General features: G+C 37.3%; 1 protein-coding gene across 1 annotated transcript in view; it reads right to left on the reverse strand.

Annotated features, from left to right (window-relative positions):
* The window catches only part of LOC121863808, a 36,836-nt gene extending 16,128 nt beyond the window's left edge, over positions 1-20,708 (reverse strand). The window contains exons 1-9 of the mRNA XM_042362653.1: positions 20,493-20,708; positions 18,934-19,091; positions 17,549-17,728; positions 15,638-15,739; positions 15,128-15,268; positions 14,663-14,801; positions 13,283-13,389; positions 11,758-11,911; positions 4,360-5,442 (exon numbers count right to left, since the gene is read on the reverse strand). Of these exons, the coding sequence (XP_042218587.1) occupies positions 4,360-5,442; positions 11,758-11,911; positions 13,283-13,389; positions 14,663-14,801; positions 15,128-15,268; positions 15,638-15,739; positions 17,549-17,728; positions 18,934-19,091; positions 20,493-20,613 (2,185 nt within the window). The 5' untranslated portion in view covers positions 20,614-20,708. The remainder of the gene's footprint in view (positions 1-4,359; positions 5,443-11,757; positions 11,912-13,282; positions 13,390-14,662; positions 14,802-15,127; positions 15,269-15,637; positions 15,740-17,548; positions 17,729-18,933; positions 19,092-20,492) is intronic.
* Between the last annotated feature and the right edge of the window lie 1,834 nt (positions 20,709-22,542).

The following is a 22,542-nucleotide window of genomic DNA, read 5'->3' on the forward strand; positions in this document are numbered from 1 at the left end:
TTGCTAGCTGTTCTCACCCTGTGGGCTGGCATTAGAAAGGGCATCCATCCATAAAAGTTTGCTTTAACATGTCTGATGGCATGGTCACTGCTGGTCTCTGGGCTGGCACCCTGGGTTTGTGGTGGTGAGCAGGGGGACATGTTCTGGTTTATTCAACAGCTGCCATCAGATAATCATGGCTAACCTATGCAAGCATGGAAAATAGCCATAAAACATTGATAATAATGATGACCACTAGTCAGCTCACGTACTGTACATATCAAAATCATTTTTGTTCTTCCTAAAAATGCACTCCTTTACCTACTGATAAACTTAGTATAACCTCAGATATCTGGCATTTAACCATCTGAAACTCTCAAGCAACTGTCATTTTTTTGGGTGGGGTAAATTTCCAGTAAGTAATGTCTTATCACAATTAAAAAAAATCAATAAAATCTGTTTGAATTTGGTACCGCTTTGCCCATGGTTCCAATTTTTGCCACTAGAGGCAGTGTGTGCATCATTATGTTCGCCAAATACACTGGGCACTGCCATTACAGTTCCGTTTACTTGAATGTTTGTGCTGTTTTAACCGCTATCACTGCCTCATCCACCCAGCATGCCTAAGACATGAGCTACAGCCAATTGCAAATGTGTTGTGCTTACTCTAATGCAGAAGATGGATATATGTAAGAGACTGCAGAAGGGTGAGAGTCGTCATATGTTGATGGAAGTATATAAAATTTGTTCGTCTACCCTGTACGACATCAAAGCTCAGAGTGGGAAGCTGAAGGAGTGATTACTGTACTACCCGTATTTACTCAAGCTCAACAAGTAACTGTCTCTGCTACTGTACAACAGGATTACACACACCACTGCAGTGCTACATAATGAGTGAGTACAGCCTTTTATTCCTTTTAAAATATATTTACTATGTCCTCTTATGCCTTACCGTATATCGTATATTTACTATGTTCTTTTATGCCTTTTATAATATATTTACTATGTTCTTTTATGCCTTTTATAATTTATTTACTATGTTCTTTTATGCCTTTTATTGTATATTTATTATGTTCTTTTATGCCTTTTATAATATTTACTATGACAATGTTTTTGAGTTTGAGATGCGTATTTATAAAAGTAACTCAAACATCCGGAAAAAACGATTATCCTGCACACTCATTTCCCCGTGCATTCCAGATATCTGAGGTTTCACTGTACAGTATATCATTACAATCCTTTACTTACCTATCAAGGCACTTTTACAATAAGATTCTATTTTTGATCCTCTCTACCTTTCAAATTACAATGTGTCTTTAATTTTCACTTTGTTATTAGGTAGCGCTCTGTACTGTGTAATACAATTCCTACCTTAAATACTAAAACTAAAAACTTTAACGTGAATATACAGTATAAGAATCAATCTTTTTTTTACTCTCACCCATCGTTCATCTTGAGTTCAACAGCTTTTGCAACATAGTCATCATATCTTGAGCCACATCTCACACCTTGGCTTGCATCCCAAAAAATTTCCTGGTCCCACATCGTTGTTTCTCATGAATTGTTTAACCCCTTGGGTACTAAGGGTCTCTGTGCTGAATAAAATTGTCTGGCATCAGCCAAATAAAATATTAAAAGTGAAAGGATTAATCAGTGGTAAAGGATTTCCCCCCCCCCCCCTCCTATGCACAAAATACAGAATGAAAGGGACATGAAATTTCTATCAGTGGTGGCTGCTGTTTAAGGGTTAACCAGAGCTTCAAAATAAGTTGGTACTTAAGTATTCCAGTGCCTCTCATGACATCTTTGTTTTCCTTCATGGCTGGAAAAGTTGAGACATTAAGTGCAGTGCCCACTACACTGCCTCCGTAGAAAAAAAAAATGCATTCTCTTCAAGAGGTCATCGGGTCTATGGGACCCACTATATTAAATTTTCCTGTTTATATTATACCAGAGGCAATCTTATTCATATTATGTACAGTCGGCCACAAGAATAAGTATACACCTACGGTTCGTGTTCAAGACAAAATATCTGGTAACACTGTCCTGAACAGAAGACAAAATTACAAAAATGACCTGTAATTTATGTTTTATTCCTACATATATGTTATAAAAACATTTGTTGTGAATGTTTTACTAGTGTATTGTGTTTATATTACAAGTAATATATTGTATCCAATGGTAGTAAACTTGTTGCCGAATGGGATTCCAGTTATTGTACAGCTCCCTCCTCCTCCTCCCCCACTTTTCCTCTTACCCTACTTTTTTTTTACTGATGTTTGGATTAGTAAAGGAAGGAAGAGGAGTAAATAGAAGAATAAAGAAGGGGAAACAGAAAATAGTTAGAGAAAACAGGTGGGGGGAGCCGAGTTTCATCATGCGTTTAGATGCAGTTTCAACATTACCAAACTATTTTCGGACCTTACAGCTACAGTGTGTATACTTATTCCTGTGGCCGACTGTACAACAAAAAAATATTATTTAAGCTACACACAAATGATATTGTATACTGTATACAGTATTCCATTTTGGCAACATTATCTAATGTGCCACAATGTATAAAAAGAACAAGGGCACAAACCATTTTTTTTTTTTAATGCAAGAAGCTTACTTATTTTTTTCTAATATAAGCACATTTTAAGATGCAATGACTAGAGCACCACTACTGGAACAAACACATGCCATGTACAATACAAGTATTTCCTCACTATACCACACGTAACATAAATTTGGGGATTAATTTCAATGATACAAAAAATTAACAGCCATGCAGTGCATTGCTAAAAGATAAGCACACAACTTCTGATCACCTCTACACAAGTAACCACAAATGTGTTAATTTAATTATGATATGTATGAGTGGCTTGTAGTGTGCTGCTGCCTCACTCTCTCACACACCACAACACGGAATCTTAAACGTGTATATCTCTAAAGTATCAGATTCTAATCGATAATATCATTGGTCACAACTTGTATATCACGAGAAAATTAAAAGTTAAAGCTTCATGTTTTCACTGCTGTACTTACAATTAGACACTCGCATACCACTCAAGGTGTCTATATGCATACTGCACTTCATTGTATTTTCTTACAAAGTACAAAGTATCTCATGTCTTTATTAAAATAATTTTTAAACTTGAATATACAGTAATGCTGAATGATGTTCTCTACCTTCAAACATCATGTACAGTACTGTATTTGTGTGCTTGTGTAGCTGTAGAGAAGTGTCATAACATGCAAGACTGAAACCATGTGAAGCAAAAACAGAACTTTAAAATTATTACTACAGTCCACTCTTGACCATCTGTTGCTTGATTTCCTGGCTCTCTTAAGTACCTGGCAATCCTTAAGGGTGGCATTGACACTTATTGGATTATAATGTTTCATCATCAAAACTTAATTGATGATTGTGGTTTTATTACCAAGATGCTCCATCCAAAATGTAAAATACATCTAGAGTCTCCAGCAACAAGTTTCCCTAAAAGGAAGTACATTACTGTACATAGTGCTCGGTACACTATAGGAAAAGCTGGAGATAAAGATGTTGGAAGAAAGCATCACTATGAATCCCAATTAAATAATCTGACACCAAAATATTATACTGTACTGTACCTGTATAGTACAGTACAGTAGATACTTAAATTGTTTAAATGCTGGGAAATTTTTTTATATTTTCTTAGTTTTCAACTGCCATACCTCATAAATCTGAGTACAGTACAGTATAATACCTGTAGTACAGTACCAGGAGAGGGTTATGTCCCAAGCATCCTGGACAGTAAGAGCGTACTGTGTTGGTGTTTTTGTTCAACACAAAAAGTAACTGACTTCAAGTATAAAGCACACTGTTAAAAAAAAAAAAAAAAAAAAAGTGTTAAAATAAGTAAACGAAAAAAAATTACTATTAAGCTTAATTTTTTTCCAGTTTACTGAGAAACATTTTGATATTCTTATTATAATAACTGAATACAGTACAGTATATACACTTTTTTCTTATTTCAACCCAAAGAAATAAAATCATAAAAAAAAATAAATAATGAAAAAATTTAAATAATGAGTATAGAAATCAATTTTGTAAAAGACATAGCAATAACTACTACTCTGAGGAACATTAATTAAAACATAATGAGGAAAAGACTACAGAGGTTGAGACAATTGGAGGGCTTCATCTACAACACAGCTACTAAGTAAATGACACAACTACAGACAAAATGCTTTAAGTTTCAGTGTTGTCTTTCCAACTAAACTGAAAAGAAGCCCAAACTTCCAATACCAGCTAGGACTTAAGCTACAGTACTATTTGTACTCTTAAGTCCCTGAGTATATCAAATCTACTGTAAAATCTAATTTGCTAATTTACATAGAAGGAAAAGAGGTACATACTGACATCGCAGAGAAAGTTAACTTTGGTGCCATCTGGAGTTACTCTATATGGCACTGAGATCTTTCTTTTTCTCTTGACAGGGCTCAGGTTTAGGGCTGTTAAAGACTCAGATGTCGACTGTATGCACTCCAATTTTGATGCCATGGCAGCCATTTTTGCTGAATCAACTGAGAGACTCTTCTCTAGTGGAGGTTTTACTTTAACACTTATTCTTTCTTCTTCATCAAAAGAGTCAAGAGGTAATTTGGAAGTGGACGGGATGGGGTCAACTGCAGCTGGGCTGCCCAAAACTTCAGAATCATTTAAACTGTCACAAGAAGCAGAAATATTTTCTTGTGAATTAACTGTCTTGGATGGTGATGACAGCTGGACTCTATGGGCGCCACCTGGCTTCTTAGTGCGAGACTTTACAGATCTTGTGGGAGACACCGGTGTCTCTGATTCAGTTTTGGTGGAACAAGGAGCAACACATGACTGGTTTGCTTTGGATATCTGATCCTGAATGCTTTTGCTAATAAAAGAGGTTTCACTTACTGCATGATAATCTATATCAGTTCTTGGCTTTGAGTCAATCAATACAAATACCTCCTCTTTGGAGCTGTCATCAACTACCTCTGTATCCTGCCCCCCAGAGTCAAACACCTCAGGTACATCAGATTTTATACTGGTTTCTCTTTGTGTTGTTGCACTGTCATCATTTGGCACACTGATTTCTGATTCACTAAAAGCAGAAGTCTTGGTTTGTACTTCAGCTACAGTCTGGCTACTGAACTGCTTTTCAGTTAAGTTGGGTGATTCTGAGTGAGAAGAGGACAGGAGGGGACTGCCCTCATGAGGAGAATCAGGGGTGGGAGGACGACACAAGGACGGCTCAGGGAGTGGGGAATCACATTCGGGCATTAGACCTGTTAAGTCTAAGCTCTGAGTGGATTTTTTGCTAGCTTCTAGTGGGGGGCCAGACCCCACTGGCTGGTCCCCATGAAAGTGGCGGCATTTGGCACACTGCACTTCCTGCGGCATTTCTTCCTCTTCTCGAATTGTGTTGCATGCTACCACAGAACAACATCTACCACTACACACCGCTAGAAAGAAAAAAGAAAAAAAATAACATAAATCAAATGCAGATTGAAACACTTCCCAAAAACATAGCAATAGCATAACTGGCATAACAGGCAAACGTCAAGCTAGGTGCATATACATAACAGGGCCAAAGGCCATAACATCCACAGAGGGGAGAAGTGCTGCATCTGACAGAAAACAGACAAGAGAAAGTGGGCTTGATGTACACAAAGCTGCAAGCACTGGATACTTTACCGCTTTTAAACACAATGTACGACAAGAGTCACCATGTCTAACTCACCTTTTTGTGTCCTCAACTCATACTTGTAAACTTCTTCAAATTTCTCATATATGAATACATTCCTGAACTCAATACTGTACATGTACTTTGCAATACAGTATTGTTCTTATATACAATTTTAAGGATAACTAAGCAACTTCTTATCATTAAAATGTCTTCCAATCGTCATGGGATGATAAACTCTGGGCAAAAAGGGTGAGGTGTAACTTAGGGCCCCTAGATCACTGTCACTATTAGTCTCCTTCAACCTTAAGTGGCCAGAAATTCCACTCTCATGGACAGGGATTCTAGAGACCAACCATCAATACTGTGATACCACTTTAAAAAGAGCATCGTATACACCACTGCCCAGTCTCTGTGAGAAGGGTTACTAGTCTGGGGTCTTGTACCATAGAGCATATGTACTATCATGCTCCAACAACTGTACCCTGCCAAAAGCACAAACAAATGCCTATCAGTTTCAGTACAGTACAGTATAAAAAAAAATAACACTGTACAACAGTGGTAAGTTCTTAATAATGATTAGAACAGCATAGCCAAGTAAAATTATGGTACGTATGAAATTATTGTATTCATTATAAAAATCACAGGTTTAACTAACCATAAACATAATAAACAATATTTGGTGGAATGATCATAAATATCCCATTTTATGGATGAGTTGGTATTACTGTATATGACTCCTGTATATCCTACCAAGTCCACAGTGTTAAACTCCAGGGAATACCTAGACAACGGCAGCTTGGAATAATTCATTAATAAGTTATACCTTCCTGTTGTAACCCCAGCCTTTAATAAAAGGTATCATAAGCAAAATTTGCTAGGAGGTACAGTACATAATTATTATTACCCCAAAGCTTGTCCAGGTAAGAGGAGGACTAAAGGAAACAATTAGTGATCCTATAAGGGCATGAATTTTTGAGACTTTATACAGTACTCAGACAAATCCAAACGTTCAGACTCAGTTAAACAGACAGGTACATGCATGCATGCTCACATATACATGTAAATACATGCTTACATTGTACATATAAATACACACACAATGGCTGAAACTCATGTATAGAGACGAGCACACCTAAACACGCAGGTGCATAAAGTCACTCTCACAGAGGTATGCACATATATACAGTACACAGAGGAACATACAAAACAATATAAACAAAATAATTCATTTATAAAAGTGATACAGTAAACCCTTCACACAGGGTTACATCCCCTTTATAGATGCAAACCTGTATGAAGAAATTGTGAATATTTTATGTTATCAGAAAATAATTATTAGGATCCAGGAGCCACCAAGATCATCCACAACAGGGTATATTATAGTCCTGATATATCCTCAATTGCTAAAACAAAAAATAAACATAAAAAAGCTTTAGAAGTTAACAGATCAATAATTCATTGATGTCTTCTTGTGACAAGAGCTGGTGTGTACAGTACAGTATGGTGTCTCACAATTTCCATTTCACCCTCTGTTCTGTACAATACAGTAGTTTAAAATTGTATATGAAAAAGAAAAAGTAGAATAAAGTAACAAAGCACAAAAAAATAAACAAAAACACTGGGTCAAATGTAAGATGGGTGTCTTCCAATATGTTCCACCAAACACTGCAGGTTTCTAGTATGTACAGTACAATGAAAGACAAAATTCGTGTCGTGAAATTTGGTGAAAACATATGCCGAAGGGCTAAACCTTTGGTGCGCTCTGCCTTGTGGTAGGGGGCTCTCATAATGTTTCACAAGTTACATTTAATCTTCAGACAAAACTGCGACACGACTTTTGTCTTTCATTGTACACATGACACATGGGACCAGATAATAATTTACGTCACATGAAATGTCCTCTCCATAACTATTGACCACTCATTCCCCCCAAGTACGGTAATCAACTACTACTGTAATATTTGATATTATGTAAATACAATACAGTAATACATAGTGTAAATTAGGCTGCAGTTAACAATAGTAGCAATGAGCACCCCTGATAATGGGACATGTACCCAAGTTTTTGGTGCAGGAAGGAACCATGTTGATTGTTGAGACCCATGGGGGAAAAATCCATTCATTTTATCAATATGAATTGCTTTATGTGATACTACATAATAATACGGGTTTGCTGAATTTGTGAATATAATTAAATCCTATATTTACTAGAACTTAGATACACAGAGCTTATTTATGATGACTGATGATACAGTATATTAAGGTGATGCAGGTGAATAGTACTACAGTATACCACTGAACACAAACAGTGATACAACACACATACTTACAACAATGTGGAAGTGGCCTAAAAAATATGAATTTCAAAATTTTTAAGCCACAAATTGCTAGGATTTACAGTGTACAGTATGTGTAATGATGAACAACTTGGTAGTAGGAAGTAGGCAGCTATCAAACAGGGAGGTACTACCGCCTGGGAAGATATTGGAAGCATTATGTGTTGTCTAATAGTAGACCCTGCTGCCATATGGCATCACAAAAATTATGACCACGTCTCTGGTTACTGATCTGACTGACTTGCCTCATTTACACACAATTGCAGGGTCCCAATATTATTGTTTCTCTTACTTTAACAACACAACATATCAACATATACAGTACAGTATATAATTTCTTACTCTTGATCTGTTTATTTTTTCCATTTCTTTATTTATTTATGTTGCAAATTATTACTTTTTCCCTCAGGCTAATCCCCATTAAAAAAAAAATAATAATAATAATAAATGAAGTTGAAATGTCTATCATGATTAACTGTAACTGCTTAGGTTTCTCTGCCCAGTATCCATTAAGTATTCCATACCTTTGCCAATTCACATTCATCAATATACCTTTCATGAGCATCATCAAATTAAATATTCTTTTACCAGTCACATCACCTTGTACCTTTCATGGTCAGCCCCCCCCCCCTTAAGTGATGAAATTTAAGTCAACCAAAAAGATACAATAAAAAAATGGTTTGATGTTGTCTGTAAAGGAAAACAGATTAAAAACAAATAAATATCTTGCATATTAATGAAACATCCATTATACAACACACCAGGAGCCAAACATAAATAAACACACCACACTAGTGTACTGAGGTAAACAGGCTGACTAATGCTTGGGTGTGTTCATAAATCTGGAGTGAAATGTACTTATGACAGTACCCTGTATTTACATAAACTATGTGGTTGGTGGTAATGATGGTGGTGGTGACTGACGTGTCTGTAGTGGTTAAAATAGGTGGGCAGTATGATCCATTTACTGTATAGAGTCAGGTACAGTAACTATGCTATACTGTGGGGTGATGAGGGGAGGTGCTTCTTAGGCTACATAACATATGGTGGCAATGTAGCAGCTGTCACAAAGAATAAACATACATAGGTCATGCTGTTTGTCTTCCTGGTGCCCATTTGGTCCAAATAGTGATGTAACACAGTGTGGGTTGTTGTAAATGTACAGTCAAAGACAAAAGTCGTGTCGCAGTTTTGACCGAAGATTAAATATAACTCGTGAAACATTATGAGAGCCCCCTACCACAAGACAGAGCGCACCGAAAGTTTTGGCCCTTCGGCATATGTTTTCACCAAATTTCACGACACGACTTTTGTCTTTGACTGTACATAAGTGCAAGTCTGGACATAAACATGTGTGCAAGTGTACCTCTGTATGAAAGTGTGTTTGTGCAGGTATAGGATGTGTGTTTGTGGGTGTATTTGTGCAAAATTTAGTCAGTGTTAATTTTTTAATTAGTATGTGTGTGTGTGTGTGTGTATACAGTATGTGTGTTTGTGCATAAGTATGTGCACATGTCTGTGTAAATGTGTATCTTTATAATATATTTTTAAACTGTAGTGTGTATGATTAAGAGTGAATAGATTGCAACTAGGTCACTGCAAGTGCTTAAGTTTATCTGTGTGTGTATACATGTATAATTATGTTAGAGTATTTGTATAGGAGCATAATACTGTGCAGTTAAGAGTGTCTATATGCAAGACTTTTGTGCATAAGAGTATGTGTAACTGTGCATGATGTGAACTGGTATAATTATGTAATGTGTTTGTGTGTTTTAATATGTGCACATGCATGTCTACACAGCTCTATATTTAATGTTCTTGCAGCTGTATATTTCATATCTATACTGTAAAGCTATATATTCTTACCCTTAAACTGCAATGTGGATAATATGATGATATATGCTGGAGTGTGACATGCTTCATATGATGACAAGATTTTCATGCCACTGTTTTAAAATTGTGCACCAATTGTGCACATTGCATGTCCAAGTAGACCTCTCACACTACCCAAACAGCACTCAGATCCTCAGTACCACCTTAGTGGGCATGGAAGGCATATGTTCATTACCTTCTCCCATAGTCTGCTCCCTGCCACCCACTAACTCCCCCTTAGTGCTCAGCCCCAATGTGTTCAATTCAACACTCCACTACAGCTAAACAAACATAGTTAAAGGATTATTTCTTAATTTTTCATACTTTTTGTTTTTAGAACATAACATGTTTTTAAGAGTTTTCAAGTTTTTATGTACACAGCATAAGTTAAGTTTTCCTGTAGTCACAGTTTTAAGGGTTAATATTGTAGTGTATATAATTGAGTGTAGATTAGGTTGTAACTAATTAATGGGAGATATCAACTGCCAGAGTGAGATGCACCACACACCTGTACCATACAAAACCTCCACACATTCTCTTGAGCTCCACTGTACATGGATTTGCATAAAGCTGCCTCATCAGAGAACTGCAACTACAGTTACTGCACATTAACAAAGGTATATTGTATCAACCTGGGGAATGCCTATGGCAGCCAGCCAAGAACAGCAACCATTGCATATTTGGTGATATTTTTAAGATATTTGTTGGGTATCGGGAGAGTTTGAAGGAAGTTAGGTGATATCTTCCAATTTGGTGTGGCAACCACTAGAGCCAACCTCTTAGAAACAGCCAGTGAGGATTGTAGTTTAGCAGCCTTCTGCTTAATCTCTTGTGTACGAGGACCCCCTTTGAGTTGAGTAAAATCGTTTAGCTTTAGCCAAATAAAATATTAAAAATAGCGTCTCCATATTGAAGGGGTTAAGAATATATTAAACAAACAAAATCTCTTACTAAAACACTCCATTTCTACTCTAAATTTAATATCCACGAGCAGATATAATGCATCATTTACATACAGGGTATTATGACCTGCATATGTAAATAGGTAAACTTTAATTGTGTGAGTGATCTGGCTAAAATGGGAAGTGGCAGGAAATAACTACGCCTTCTCCCACTCATGGATTTAATTTAAAACAATAGGATCACAAGATGTGGTGCAGTACTTCCACTCCTGGAAATAAACTCTAGAATAATTAATGAATATTCTGTTAAATTTTGGTTTTTTAATTATAAGTGATGCTGCTAAACTGTACCATAGTTTTGCACAACTTGAGTGTGAGCCTTGCCAGAGAAAGAAGTTAAAAGTACAATCAACCATTAAACTCTTGACTAGTGAACCAATTTTTAGTACATCTATGCACTGCTGCTTCCTACAGGTTGTATTGTGATACATGGGGATAAAATTGTCACTAATGGATGGTCATGGTGGTTCCTTACATAATAACTCCACAACAGCACAACTTTCTGATGATACAATCTCTTTAGATTCACAACCCTGCATAAAAAAGGGGGTTTACTATACCACTGAGGGTGTGAATTAATACATACAGTATTACTGGGATTCTGTACAGTAAACCTTCCATGTTACAGTATACAATTTGACATACTGTACTGCAATTATTGTCAGTGTGACAAGTGAATACTGTACAGGAGGCTGTTTTTCTAACACAGGTCTCTCTTGTCTCAACACCAGTGTGAAATGAGTGATAGTCTCTTGCAGGCACACCTGAAATCTCATACAAACTGCAATAAACCTGAAAACCACAGAAACTTTTAAAGCAAGTACAGTACTGTCCTGTGCATACTGGTAATTACCTAGTGTCTGCTATTTTACACCAAAAATTGAAGATAAAATTAATAAGTAGAATTTTTTCCACACTCACCATCTCGCACGTCTCCCGACTCAATCTCGTACAATCCATCCGCAAAGTAATCCAATCCTTCATTCTCCGACCGTGACCTGGCTCCCTCTGACCGAGACTTCCAACCAGAGTTAATGAAAGTGTTGAAGTTGGCACTGGGGTCACTGAGGCGGCGCTGGCGAGAATATCATACAGGGAAATCCATATTATGTTTATTTTCAGGTTTATTATCAACTAAATGAACTTTATGAAAACATGCACTAACTACTATGTGAACTGGGGTGGGGATGACTTATGTCACTTCATCCCTTTGAGATGTATTAATGTTTTTTGTATCTCAATAAACGTATCAGTCAACTACTATGCCTAAAAATTATATTGGACTAATTTGACTTGGCATTAAATAAAAATAAATCCATAAGAGAACATAATTATAGAACTTCACCCAAAAGGTTTACAAGGCCCAATAGTGAACACATACATCGCCATCTTCACTAAAACATTTCTAGATAAAGAAATATTTGAACTTAAAAACAGGGTGTACAGTATTAGGTATTCAGTACTCGTAAAATGTCCTTAGCTGAACAAATATGGTTTTGGAGACAAAGTGAAGATCAATATACAACCAGCTGAGCTATCTGATTGTAATGATGCCTGTAACCAGTTTGAAGGACTGTGTGTGTGTATGGGTGCAAGAGGTGACGAATCTACAGATACATGTTAGAGGAAATTCTGGATTAGCTATTGTCCTGTATAGAGGAAGAAGGTCTACAAGGAAAAGATTACAAAATATAGTAGATAGTACCATCATGGCATAACCTTTTCACTATACCGGAATGTCTGTTGTTCCAGACTGTCATAGGCAATAATTAGTCCAGTTAAGAGGCAGAATAGAGAACAGAAAGAAAGTGATTGGTAAGACAAAGTGTGTAACCCAGAGGTGGTAGGAAGGTGAGGGGAATATCAAGGAGATAGAGGGAAGGGATTAAGGATACACTCTAAGTGATGGTATATGGACATCCAGGTCACAATAGTATGTATGAAGGATACAGCTTTCTGGGTTGTACACACACTGCTGAAGGGTGATGTTAAGCTATATGTAATGGCTGGGATCAAATGGAAGGAAAATGCTGTCGTAAAACACATCTATAGAAGCTGTGAAAGTGAATGAAGAGAAGGCCTAGATTTACTCTTGGTGCCAGTCAACCTGCATTATAGTTGGAATTACACTTGAAAAGTTAAAGATATAAGAAATACATAAGTAACTTTTAAGATAAACTACATATGAAATTTAGGAGATACATATAAGAGATAAGGAAGATACATCAAGTGATCTAGAAGAAGTACCTAAGATGGAGGAAGGAAGGAGGTGTGTGTGTGTGTGTGTGTGTGTGTGTGTGTGTGTGTGTGTGTGTGTGTGTGTGTGTGTGTGGTTGGTTGGTTGGTTGGTTGGTTTTGATGAAGCATTAATTAAGCTTGTTATAACTGTCGGTTCATTCCAACAGTTATAACAAGGGCTGTGGGTCAACCAGGGATGTATTCTCACCTGGTGTCGATATATAAACCTGTCTTCTGGCTCATCTTCCCAGTCACAGTCCCACATGTCTGTTAAACTCACACCAGGTTCTGATGTGGGCGTCTCCACACCTGAACCTATATGGGAAATATTAAACATGAGTCAACTACCACAGCTGAAACAATAAATTATATACAGTATAAAATGATTCTGTTGGACACTATATATTATTAGTGATATTAGTTGAATTATAATGTTTAATTCCAAATATGGTACATACTCCTGCTTCTTCTCGAGGTAAACTGACCTACGGTAATTGACACTAGGACTAACTCGTTCTAAACCTAAGTCTACACGCTGAATAAAGACTACACAATTAATTACTAGCACTAATATCTACACTTCTTGTCATCCTAAATTTATGTGAACAGTTTAGGGTAAGCAATGTCTTGTAAAAAGAAAAAAGACAAAAAATATGGAGGACTAAATCACAACACCAGACAGTTATCATACTCTCTACTTTCTTGTTACTGGTATCTTAGTAAAACACAACCATACACAATATCTTCATAACCTTTATTTGTATTTAGTTGGCAATTTACTGACTGGTTGCCTCGACAAATTAAATTGTACATATACAGGTACTTGAATGGCATATATATCCCCTGAAAAATGTGGAAGTAATAATTTTCTTTAACTGTTTCCATGAATTTGCTGCAGTAATTGATTTTCTTTTAATGTTCTCATACATTTTAACCAACCTCACTCAAACAGAAACAGTAGACTTAGAAACTACAGTACTTACATCTGTCAACCCTTTCATCATCTGTTCATTTCAAAAACATCCTGAGAAAAATAACTACCACCCATATAATCATCCTCTTCCACGTCTAACTTATCATCACCGTCTTCAACTCTCGTGCTGATAATTTTGTCTGTAAGTGGATCATCTTCACAGGAATATCCTCAACCATCTGCCCTTCCCAGCACTGTTCAGCATACTCCTCTACTTTTGTTTCCAGTCAAACTTTATTCAGTACATCGTCTATTCATTCAATACAAAAAACATTTGCACATAACAATAAGGTGTACTGGATATAAAACTGAAGGTTGAATACTGAAAACCTATTTCATATTATGTAAGTGAGGAATAGCTCATGTATAAAGCCCACAAAAGCCTATGGTTAACTTCTAGCCTTTAATATTAGCTGGGGCTTCTCACTCCCCCTTTAACCATTTGGGAGATCAGGGTGCTCCTGGAAGTTGGCTATCATTTGAACTATAGTCTTCCCAGCATCCTTCATTACAGGATCTCTGGGCCCAAACCCTCATGCTTTATTGGGCTATACATATGATAAATCCCAAACTTGTATCAGGCCATAAACATATCCTACTTCACCAAAAACTAACCTTTGGGTTTAGTCACAGCCATCTCTGCATGACCCTTCCCTTGTGGTCCCTTCATACGTACAAACTCTATCCGTTGGTTACTATTACCGGCAAAGAGTCCCATCATCATCCTCTGGGCCACCTTGCTGCTTAAACTTGCCTGTTCATCACAAAATAACATCTGTAAATATCATCCTCATCTCATCAACAAAGGTGTTATCATGCGACACATTTACACTATGGCAAGAAAGCTGACAGAATAATATTGGTCATTACCTGTATTAAATAAGTTATTCTCTGATCAGAATGCGACATATGCAAGCTACACTGGTGTGTGTTAGGTCAGTTTAATAATGTTCAATACCTTTTGTTCTTAACAGCACTTTTGTATATAACCTGGTCTTTATTTTCAAAAAGTATTTTCCACAACAACCATCTTTTTTATTTCATGAACATATTCTGTGGTAGTTATCCACTAAGACTTACCCGAGCATCATAGACACGCTTCAGGGCATCGTACCTAATGGAGCCTAAGAAGATGACAGCTTGGCGGGTGCCAGCATGGTCAGAGGCCACAAGCTCCACACACACCATCTCTCCATCACGCACTAGCATATCAGCAAACACCTGATTACAGAAAAACAATATCAAAATTACACTATATTTTTATTATTTTGTAGACCTGTACAGACTACAGTACAGGTAAACTTACTATACAACACACTGCAATCTTACAATACTACTAAAAAACAAAAAAGAATCATCAATAAAAGCAGACACTTGTGATTGAGAGATACACTTCATTTAGGCTAGATTACTAAAATCATTTTTTTTTTCTTTACAGTATTTCTTTCTCTTTTAAGATCATTCATACTACAGTACAGTATGACTTTATTAGTTGTTCTGCTTTATTTCAAACTTTACAACCTAATAACATTTATGAAAATTAAAAAAATATAGGTAATTTCCTGCTTAAAACAACTTATAGGTATTTACCTCATCAAAATTATCTACATGAAAGCAAACATTGGGGTAGGTTATCTCTTCCACTTCTCCTTTTGTGTCCATCCGGCGCCGGCTTGGGCTTGCATAAACTTTCTGCAATAAAAAAAGCATTTAGATACTTCTAGGGTTCACAAAATACAGTCAATCCTCACTTTACGCGGTTAATGTAACCCACAGGGTGCCGCGGAAAGTGAGGAACGTGTAAAGTGAATAACATAACATATGGGATTAATTGAAATAGAGTCCGTGCCGACCCTCAAACTCCACTTTTTGACGACACACAACTATGTTGTAGTAAAAATATTATCTTAACTTTATGATAGTATGCACAAACAATTAATAATTAAGAGAAATATCAATAATATTAGGTTTTCTAACACTTACATTAGTAGAAAAGATGGCTGGGCACACGGGAATGGGCGGTTGGTTCCGAGGCAGAGGGCAGATTATTGGCCCCCACCTGTATCACTTGTATCAATTGTATCACTATCCACCATAGAGGCTTGCAGGGCCTCTTTGTCAAACCCCTCAAAGTCCATATAAGTCCATATCTTCACTATAATTATCACTATCACTGACTTGGGCCGGCTGTGGTGGGTGGCGGTGAAGAACTCGGTAATGTTTTGATGACTGGGCGACCTTGTGCGCACCATGCTCGCGCAGCTTACACAACATGGCGGATGGCGGGAGAGATGGTGGGAGGTTTGAATCCAAAAATGGCGCAGCTCGCCAGCCGCTCTCCGCGTAAAGGGGTACACGCACCGCGGAATGTGAGCATTCCTGTTTTGGCAGGGTACCGCGTAAACGTGGAAACGCGGAATGTGGGACCGCGTAAAGTGAGGGTTGACTGTAATTGTTTTTTTTAAATAAAACATATGTGCAGTAAGATAATCATCATGTCTTGTTAAAAAACAGTACCATGCCTTAGCTCTTCCTTATTTATCATTTTTTACTTTTTCTCTTTGAAACATTTCATTCTTGTACAGCCTATACATAATAACTCCAGATCTCTCTCATTTGTTATATTCATCAGTTCCTTAAAACATTCTTCACATTTGGCTGTAGTGTACAGTAAACCCTCGATAACTCGGCATTTGATAACTTGGAATTTTATATAACTCGGCATGGATGTGATCTCAGAATGTATTATATTATAACTCGGGAAATGCCAAGATATATAAATTTATCTGGGAAAATCTTGGCATATCTGGCCACCTGCATCACCTACCATGCCTCTATGTCACCTACCATGCCTCTGTGTCACTACCATACCTATGTCACCTACCATGCATCTTTGTCACCTACTATGATGCTTCATTCTTCACCTGCAGTTTTGGTAAGTGTTACGTTTTTACATTTAGTAATTATATGTACAGTACACATACTGTATATGGGTCAATATTTTTGTAGGAGGGGGGAAGCACCTCGATAAGTCAGAATTTGGGATAACTCGGCAAGGCCAGAGTCCCATATGCCAAGTCATCGCGAGTTTACTGTATGCCAAATTTTCCCCCTAACTGGGAACATAGACTACAGTACCACATCTAGATGGATTCCATTACTCTCAGACAAGAGAGAGTCAAATGAACAAATTAATGTCCTTCAGGATCTTCACCATTATTACCTCTCCCTCATCATCCAAACAATATTTTGCATCATGGTTTTTTCCTACCCTTTGTCTCTATCTTCCAGGTTTTGGTATTTAACTTTGATGACTTCTGTATCTTTAACACAGTTCAAATAATCTGTTCTGGGTGATGGATCAGCCACTAATGAGGCTACCATAATAGGGAGAACCAATGTAACCAATATAAGTGACTGAAGATGTGTGAAAATCTAAAGCCTCTAATAAAGATCCTCACTACAAGACTGGATTCATGTGAAAAATATTTTTGCACACACCTGTGAATGTCGACGAAGCACCTGAAGGTCTTTTGGACTTGTCCGTGTACAAACAGCCAGTGTAAGGGTGTAGTCAAACTGATGAATGATGAGATTAAGGTAGACAGTTTCTTCCCAGTCAATATCAGGATCTCCAATTGGCAACTTGCGACTGTCTCTCCTATACACTTCTACTTCTGTCTGTAAAGCAAAGAGTCAGGGCCAGGTTAATACACAATCAAGATTAATACATAAGTATTAGGCTCCACAAATATACTGTATGTAGCTTTAAGCAAAGTAAAATTAATCGTTGTACTGTAATGACATCATTCAGTCTTAATGGGTCCTATTTTTCATTTGTCAGGTTGTATAAACCTGGTCCTACTGCACCTGTAACTGGAAAGGATAGGTTTTGTACTACATGACTAAAGGTGTACGAGGTATCGTAGGTTAGATACAAGAAAATACTGTACCGATACAAAAATTCACTGCTTAAGCCTTAAAAATACAAATGCGTATATACAAGTACCCTGTATATTAACAATTAATATTTATGATACTATCTTAAGCTCCTCTGCAGAGTGCAGATACCAATGGGAGATTGAAATGCACTTCCCATGAGGTTGTGGAAGATATACTGAAGAGAACATTACACAGTGCAGTCTTGCAAAAATCCATTGGTGGAAAAGATATGAAAAACAAGAGACACAAATGATAACCCAGTCTATCATTTAAGAGGAATATCACACTTTCATCAATGAGAAATGATTAGCAAACTATATGTGAGAAAAAGGATGGACTGTTCCTGAGATCACATTTCATAAACACACTGAGGAAACTTTATATAGCCACCAAGTCCATAGAATCCCCATTGTATTTGAAAATGATAGTATCCTTCACTTTAATTATATAACTCATAAGGATAGCTATTGTCCAACAATCAATAAATTGCAATTTCAGAACCCATGCAGTAGCCCTTGACATTACCAAAGCATCTGACATAATTTGGGTTTGTTACTTTCTTATAAAATTGACCTATAGCCTCTCTATTTTACACCTTTAATCTCTTTTCTATCCAATTGCAAAATATGATAAGTTGGGAATGGTCTTTTCAAATCAATTCTAGGGTTCTTCAGCATTCTGTACTAACTCCCTTTTTAATACTGTACTGTACATAATAATGATATCCTTTCAGTGACAAACAACTTAGTCTTTATTCACTACAGTATTGTAGATGATTCTACTATTAATGGGTCTTTCATTCTGACTGCCCCAGACAACACATATCCTCATCTCTACAAAATATCCTCCTCTGCATTAGTAAGTGAGATGCATACTTAAGCTTTATGGTGTTGTCACAGGCCATTCATGTCAAAGGGAGAGAGAAAGACAGATTCCGTACGTACCTGATACTTTGGAATGTATCGTGAACCTTTCAGATGTTTCTTTCTGATAAAAAATAAGAGATCATCAGCATCTGTAGAACGATCAGTCTGGAAGAGGAAGTGTCGGACAAAAAGGTCGGTCCAGTAAGTGGTCCCCTGCACCATGACAAACCCCGTATCTGATGAAAAAAAGGGGATTCTATTGAGGATGGTCAGAGAAGAGAACTGTACAGTAGTTTTAAAATTGGAGTTTGTCTACAGCAAATTATAATGATAAACCTGTATACACTCGGTACATCCTCCAAAAAAAGTAACACATACCATACTGCAGTCCATATTGTAAAGTGACTCTATACTGATGTTTTATTTTCTTTCAGATTTTTGCTAAAAATGGCAATTTATCGAGAAACAAATTATTATCCAAAGAGAATAATGAAAACTCGAAATTTTAACATACCTTACCATGAAATCAATTTACCTTACATGCTAGCTGTAGTGAAATTAGAATTTTGAATTTCCATAATTTTCCCCCAATGCACTTATAATTCCTACAATAAAATACTGTACAGTATGTTTTAGTGAAAATCTTAAAGCAGAAAAAATTAAGACTGATGCTTGGCCATTCATGAATACACATAATGAAAAATATATAAAAAATCCGTATTAAGAACAAAATTTAGCCCTTAACCTTATTGTAGCTATACTGTACAAGTACTACTGGTGCAACAGAGAGATGCCCAGCTGAGGGGAAACAAGTGGTACAGTTGTTTTTAATCTTTAAAATACAGCTTGTAAGACGGTTGCTAACACCAGCAACACAGTGTACAGTATATTGTGTAGCCTAGTGCTGTCACACACCACTAACTCGAGGGGACATAACTTCAAGAATACCAAGATGTATAAAGATATCCAGTACTCCTTCATACAGAAGGTGGTACTGGTACATATATTGTATTATACAGTGTAATAAGAATTATTGTTATTATAATTATTAATGTATCATTATTATTACTATTATTATTATTATTATTATTATTATTATTATTATTATTATTATTATTATTATTATTATTGTCTTAATATGTGTAAAAATATACTGTGTAACGGGGAGTTGTACAAGTTACAAAATTAAAATGAATAAATATTAAAACAGCAATAGGAAATAAAACTCACGAGCGAGGAAATTAAGTGGAAATAAGTTGTGAAATTCACATATGATGTATAATACAGTATACAGAAGTCTTTCTTTGCATTATTCAAAGGATAACATGTGTAAAATCTTTAGGCATACCACAAAATATTCACAACTTCACAAACAAATACCGAAATGAAGTTAGTAAATATAAATATCATGATTTATATTAATATGCTTTTCACAATGCTAGAGCAATAGACGGAATGTAAAGTCCATTTAATTGGCGATAATTCAGTACAGTGTAATATTTGTGATACAAAATATTAATGTTCTTTTTAACACAGGTAAGAGATGTTTGAGGTAGAAAATAATGGGTTTCTGACATTGGCTAAGGCACGGTGAATTTTATTTGAGACTATTACAAACTCGAACTGTGGACACCGACCTGTATCTTTGGACATGAGGCACTGCCGCATTTCCTTAGCCCTCTGGAAGTTGATTTCCTCAATTAACTGTTCTAACGCCGTCACATTGCGAAGTATATCCTTAGCGCCCAGACCGGCCATGGTGAGGGAAGTGTAGGGTAGTTTAATTGACAAGTTGAGTATGAGTCATCCCTGCCAACAGCTGGCTAGTGAGTAGCAGACAAGGCTAGTGTACAGGAGGAAGCGGATCTTAAAGCTACTCACTGTAGACCCCCATAGTGCTCGCGCCTGGTCACTAGATGGCACTGATCAAGGGGCGGGAAAAGTTGCGTCGGCTGTTGGGTTTGACTCCTGGCTGCTAGGCATGGTGACTGACATGACAGTGACACAAACATTGCGAGAAGGAGATGGTTTCATTACTTCCCAAAAGACAAAAAAAAAGGTAAGAATATATATATTGAATAAGTTTGACACAAGTTTAAACCCTATTATGAAAGCAAGCAGAGAAAATGTGAGTAAAACTCACGAACCAGGGATCGTTTTCATAAGTACCCAATATGGTAATGTTATAGGATACGGTTAGTACCAAAAGACTTATGGAATTACATCAAATTGTAAGATGTTGTTTGGGTGATACCAAGTAAGAAAATCGAAATTACAATGCACAAAAGTCGAAATTGAAAACGCGAGTAGGAGTATCAGACCTGAGGCTTGAAGATGGTAGTTACGCAGATTCTGACCAGGATAAAGCTGAGGCATTGAACAGCTTCTTTTCCTCAATGTTCACAAGAGAGGATGCAACTAACCTTCCTGCGTTTGAGGACAGACGGTTCGACACAGCACTGACCCACATTGTGTTCACAGAAGAGGGTATTAGAAATAAACTGTCCAGGCTAAAGGTCCATAAGAGTCCCGGCCCTGACATGGTGCATCCTAGAGTGCTAAGAGAGTTGTGCAACGAGCTTGCAGAGCCCCTGAAGATCCTGTTTTGTAAATGCCTGGATGAACAAATGGTCCCCAGTGAATGGAAAGTGGCTTATGTGAGTCCTATCTTCAAGAAGGGCGATCGTCACTCCACGAACAACTATAGACCGGTGAGCCTGACCAGCATAATATGTAAAGTACTTGAGAGTATTATCAGAGATGCCGCGATGGAACATCTACTACGAAACAACCTTGTAAGAGATTGCCAACACGGTTTTATTACGGGGCGCTCTTGCTTAACACAATTGCTCAAGGTATTGGATATTTGGACCCATATTCTGGAACGGGGTGGTAATATCGACAATATTTACTTAGATTTTGCCAAGGCTTTCGACAGCGTATCCCACGAAAGGCTGAAAATCAAACTGGAAGGGTACGGAATTCGGGGAAATGTCCTAGCGTGGATAGAAGACTTTCTACATGACCGCAAGCAGTGTGTGGTGATTAATGGCACGAAATCGTCATCTGTACCTGTAACAAGTGGGGTACCACAGGGCAGTGTATTGGGCCCGCTGTTGTTTGTTTGTTTCATAAATGACATACCTGACGTTGTACACTCCTCCATACAAATCTTTGCCGATGACGCCAAGTTATTTCGGGAAATTAAGAACCAAGCGGACTGTGAAGAGCTGCAGAAGGACCTCTGTGGGCTCCAGGAATGGTCGAAGAAATGGCTGCTGAGATTCAATGTCACGAAGTGTAAGAGGATGCACCTGGGGCGTACCAACGGTAAGGAGGCGTATCATATGTCCCAACGGGATGAAGAAACTGCACTAGTTGAGACTGTGTGTGAGAAGGACCTAGGTGTGTATGTTGACAATGAGCTGAAGTTCTCGGGCCATTGTGAGAAGAAGGTAAATCAGGCAAATAAATTATTGGGTCTTATAAGAAGGTCGTTCAGATATCTAGACGGTCCGTTCCTCGTAACGATCTTCAGGAGTGAAGTGCTTCCCCATCTGGAGTACTGTCACCCCATCTGGTCCCCGAGATATGTTAGGGACTGTCAGTTGGTTGAAAATGTTCAAAGGAGGGCCACCAGACTGGTGCCTGTACTTCGGCACCTCAGCTACCCTGAGAGATTGGAGC

This window comes from Homarus americanus, unplaced genomic scaffold (assembly GCF_018991925.1).
Source record: "Homarus americanus isolate GMGI-L3 unplaced genomic scaffold, GMGI_Hamer_2.0 scaffold48354, whole genome shotgun sequence".
NCBI lineage: Eukaryota > Metazoa > Arthropoda > Malacostraca > Decapoda > Nephropidae > Homarus > Homarus americanus.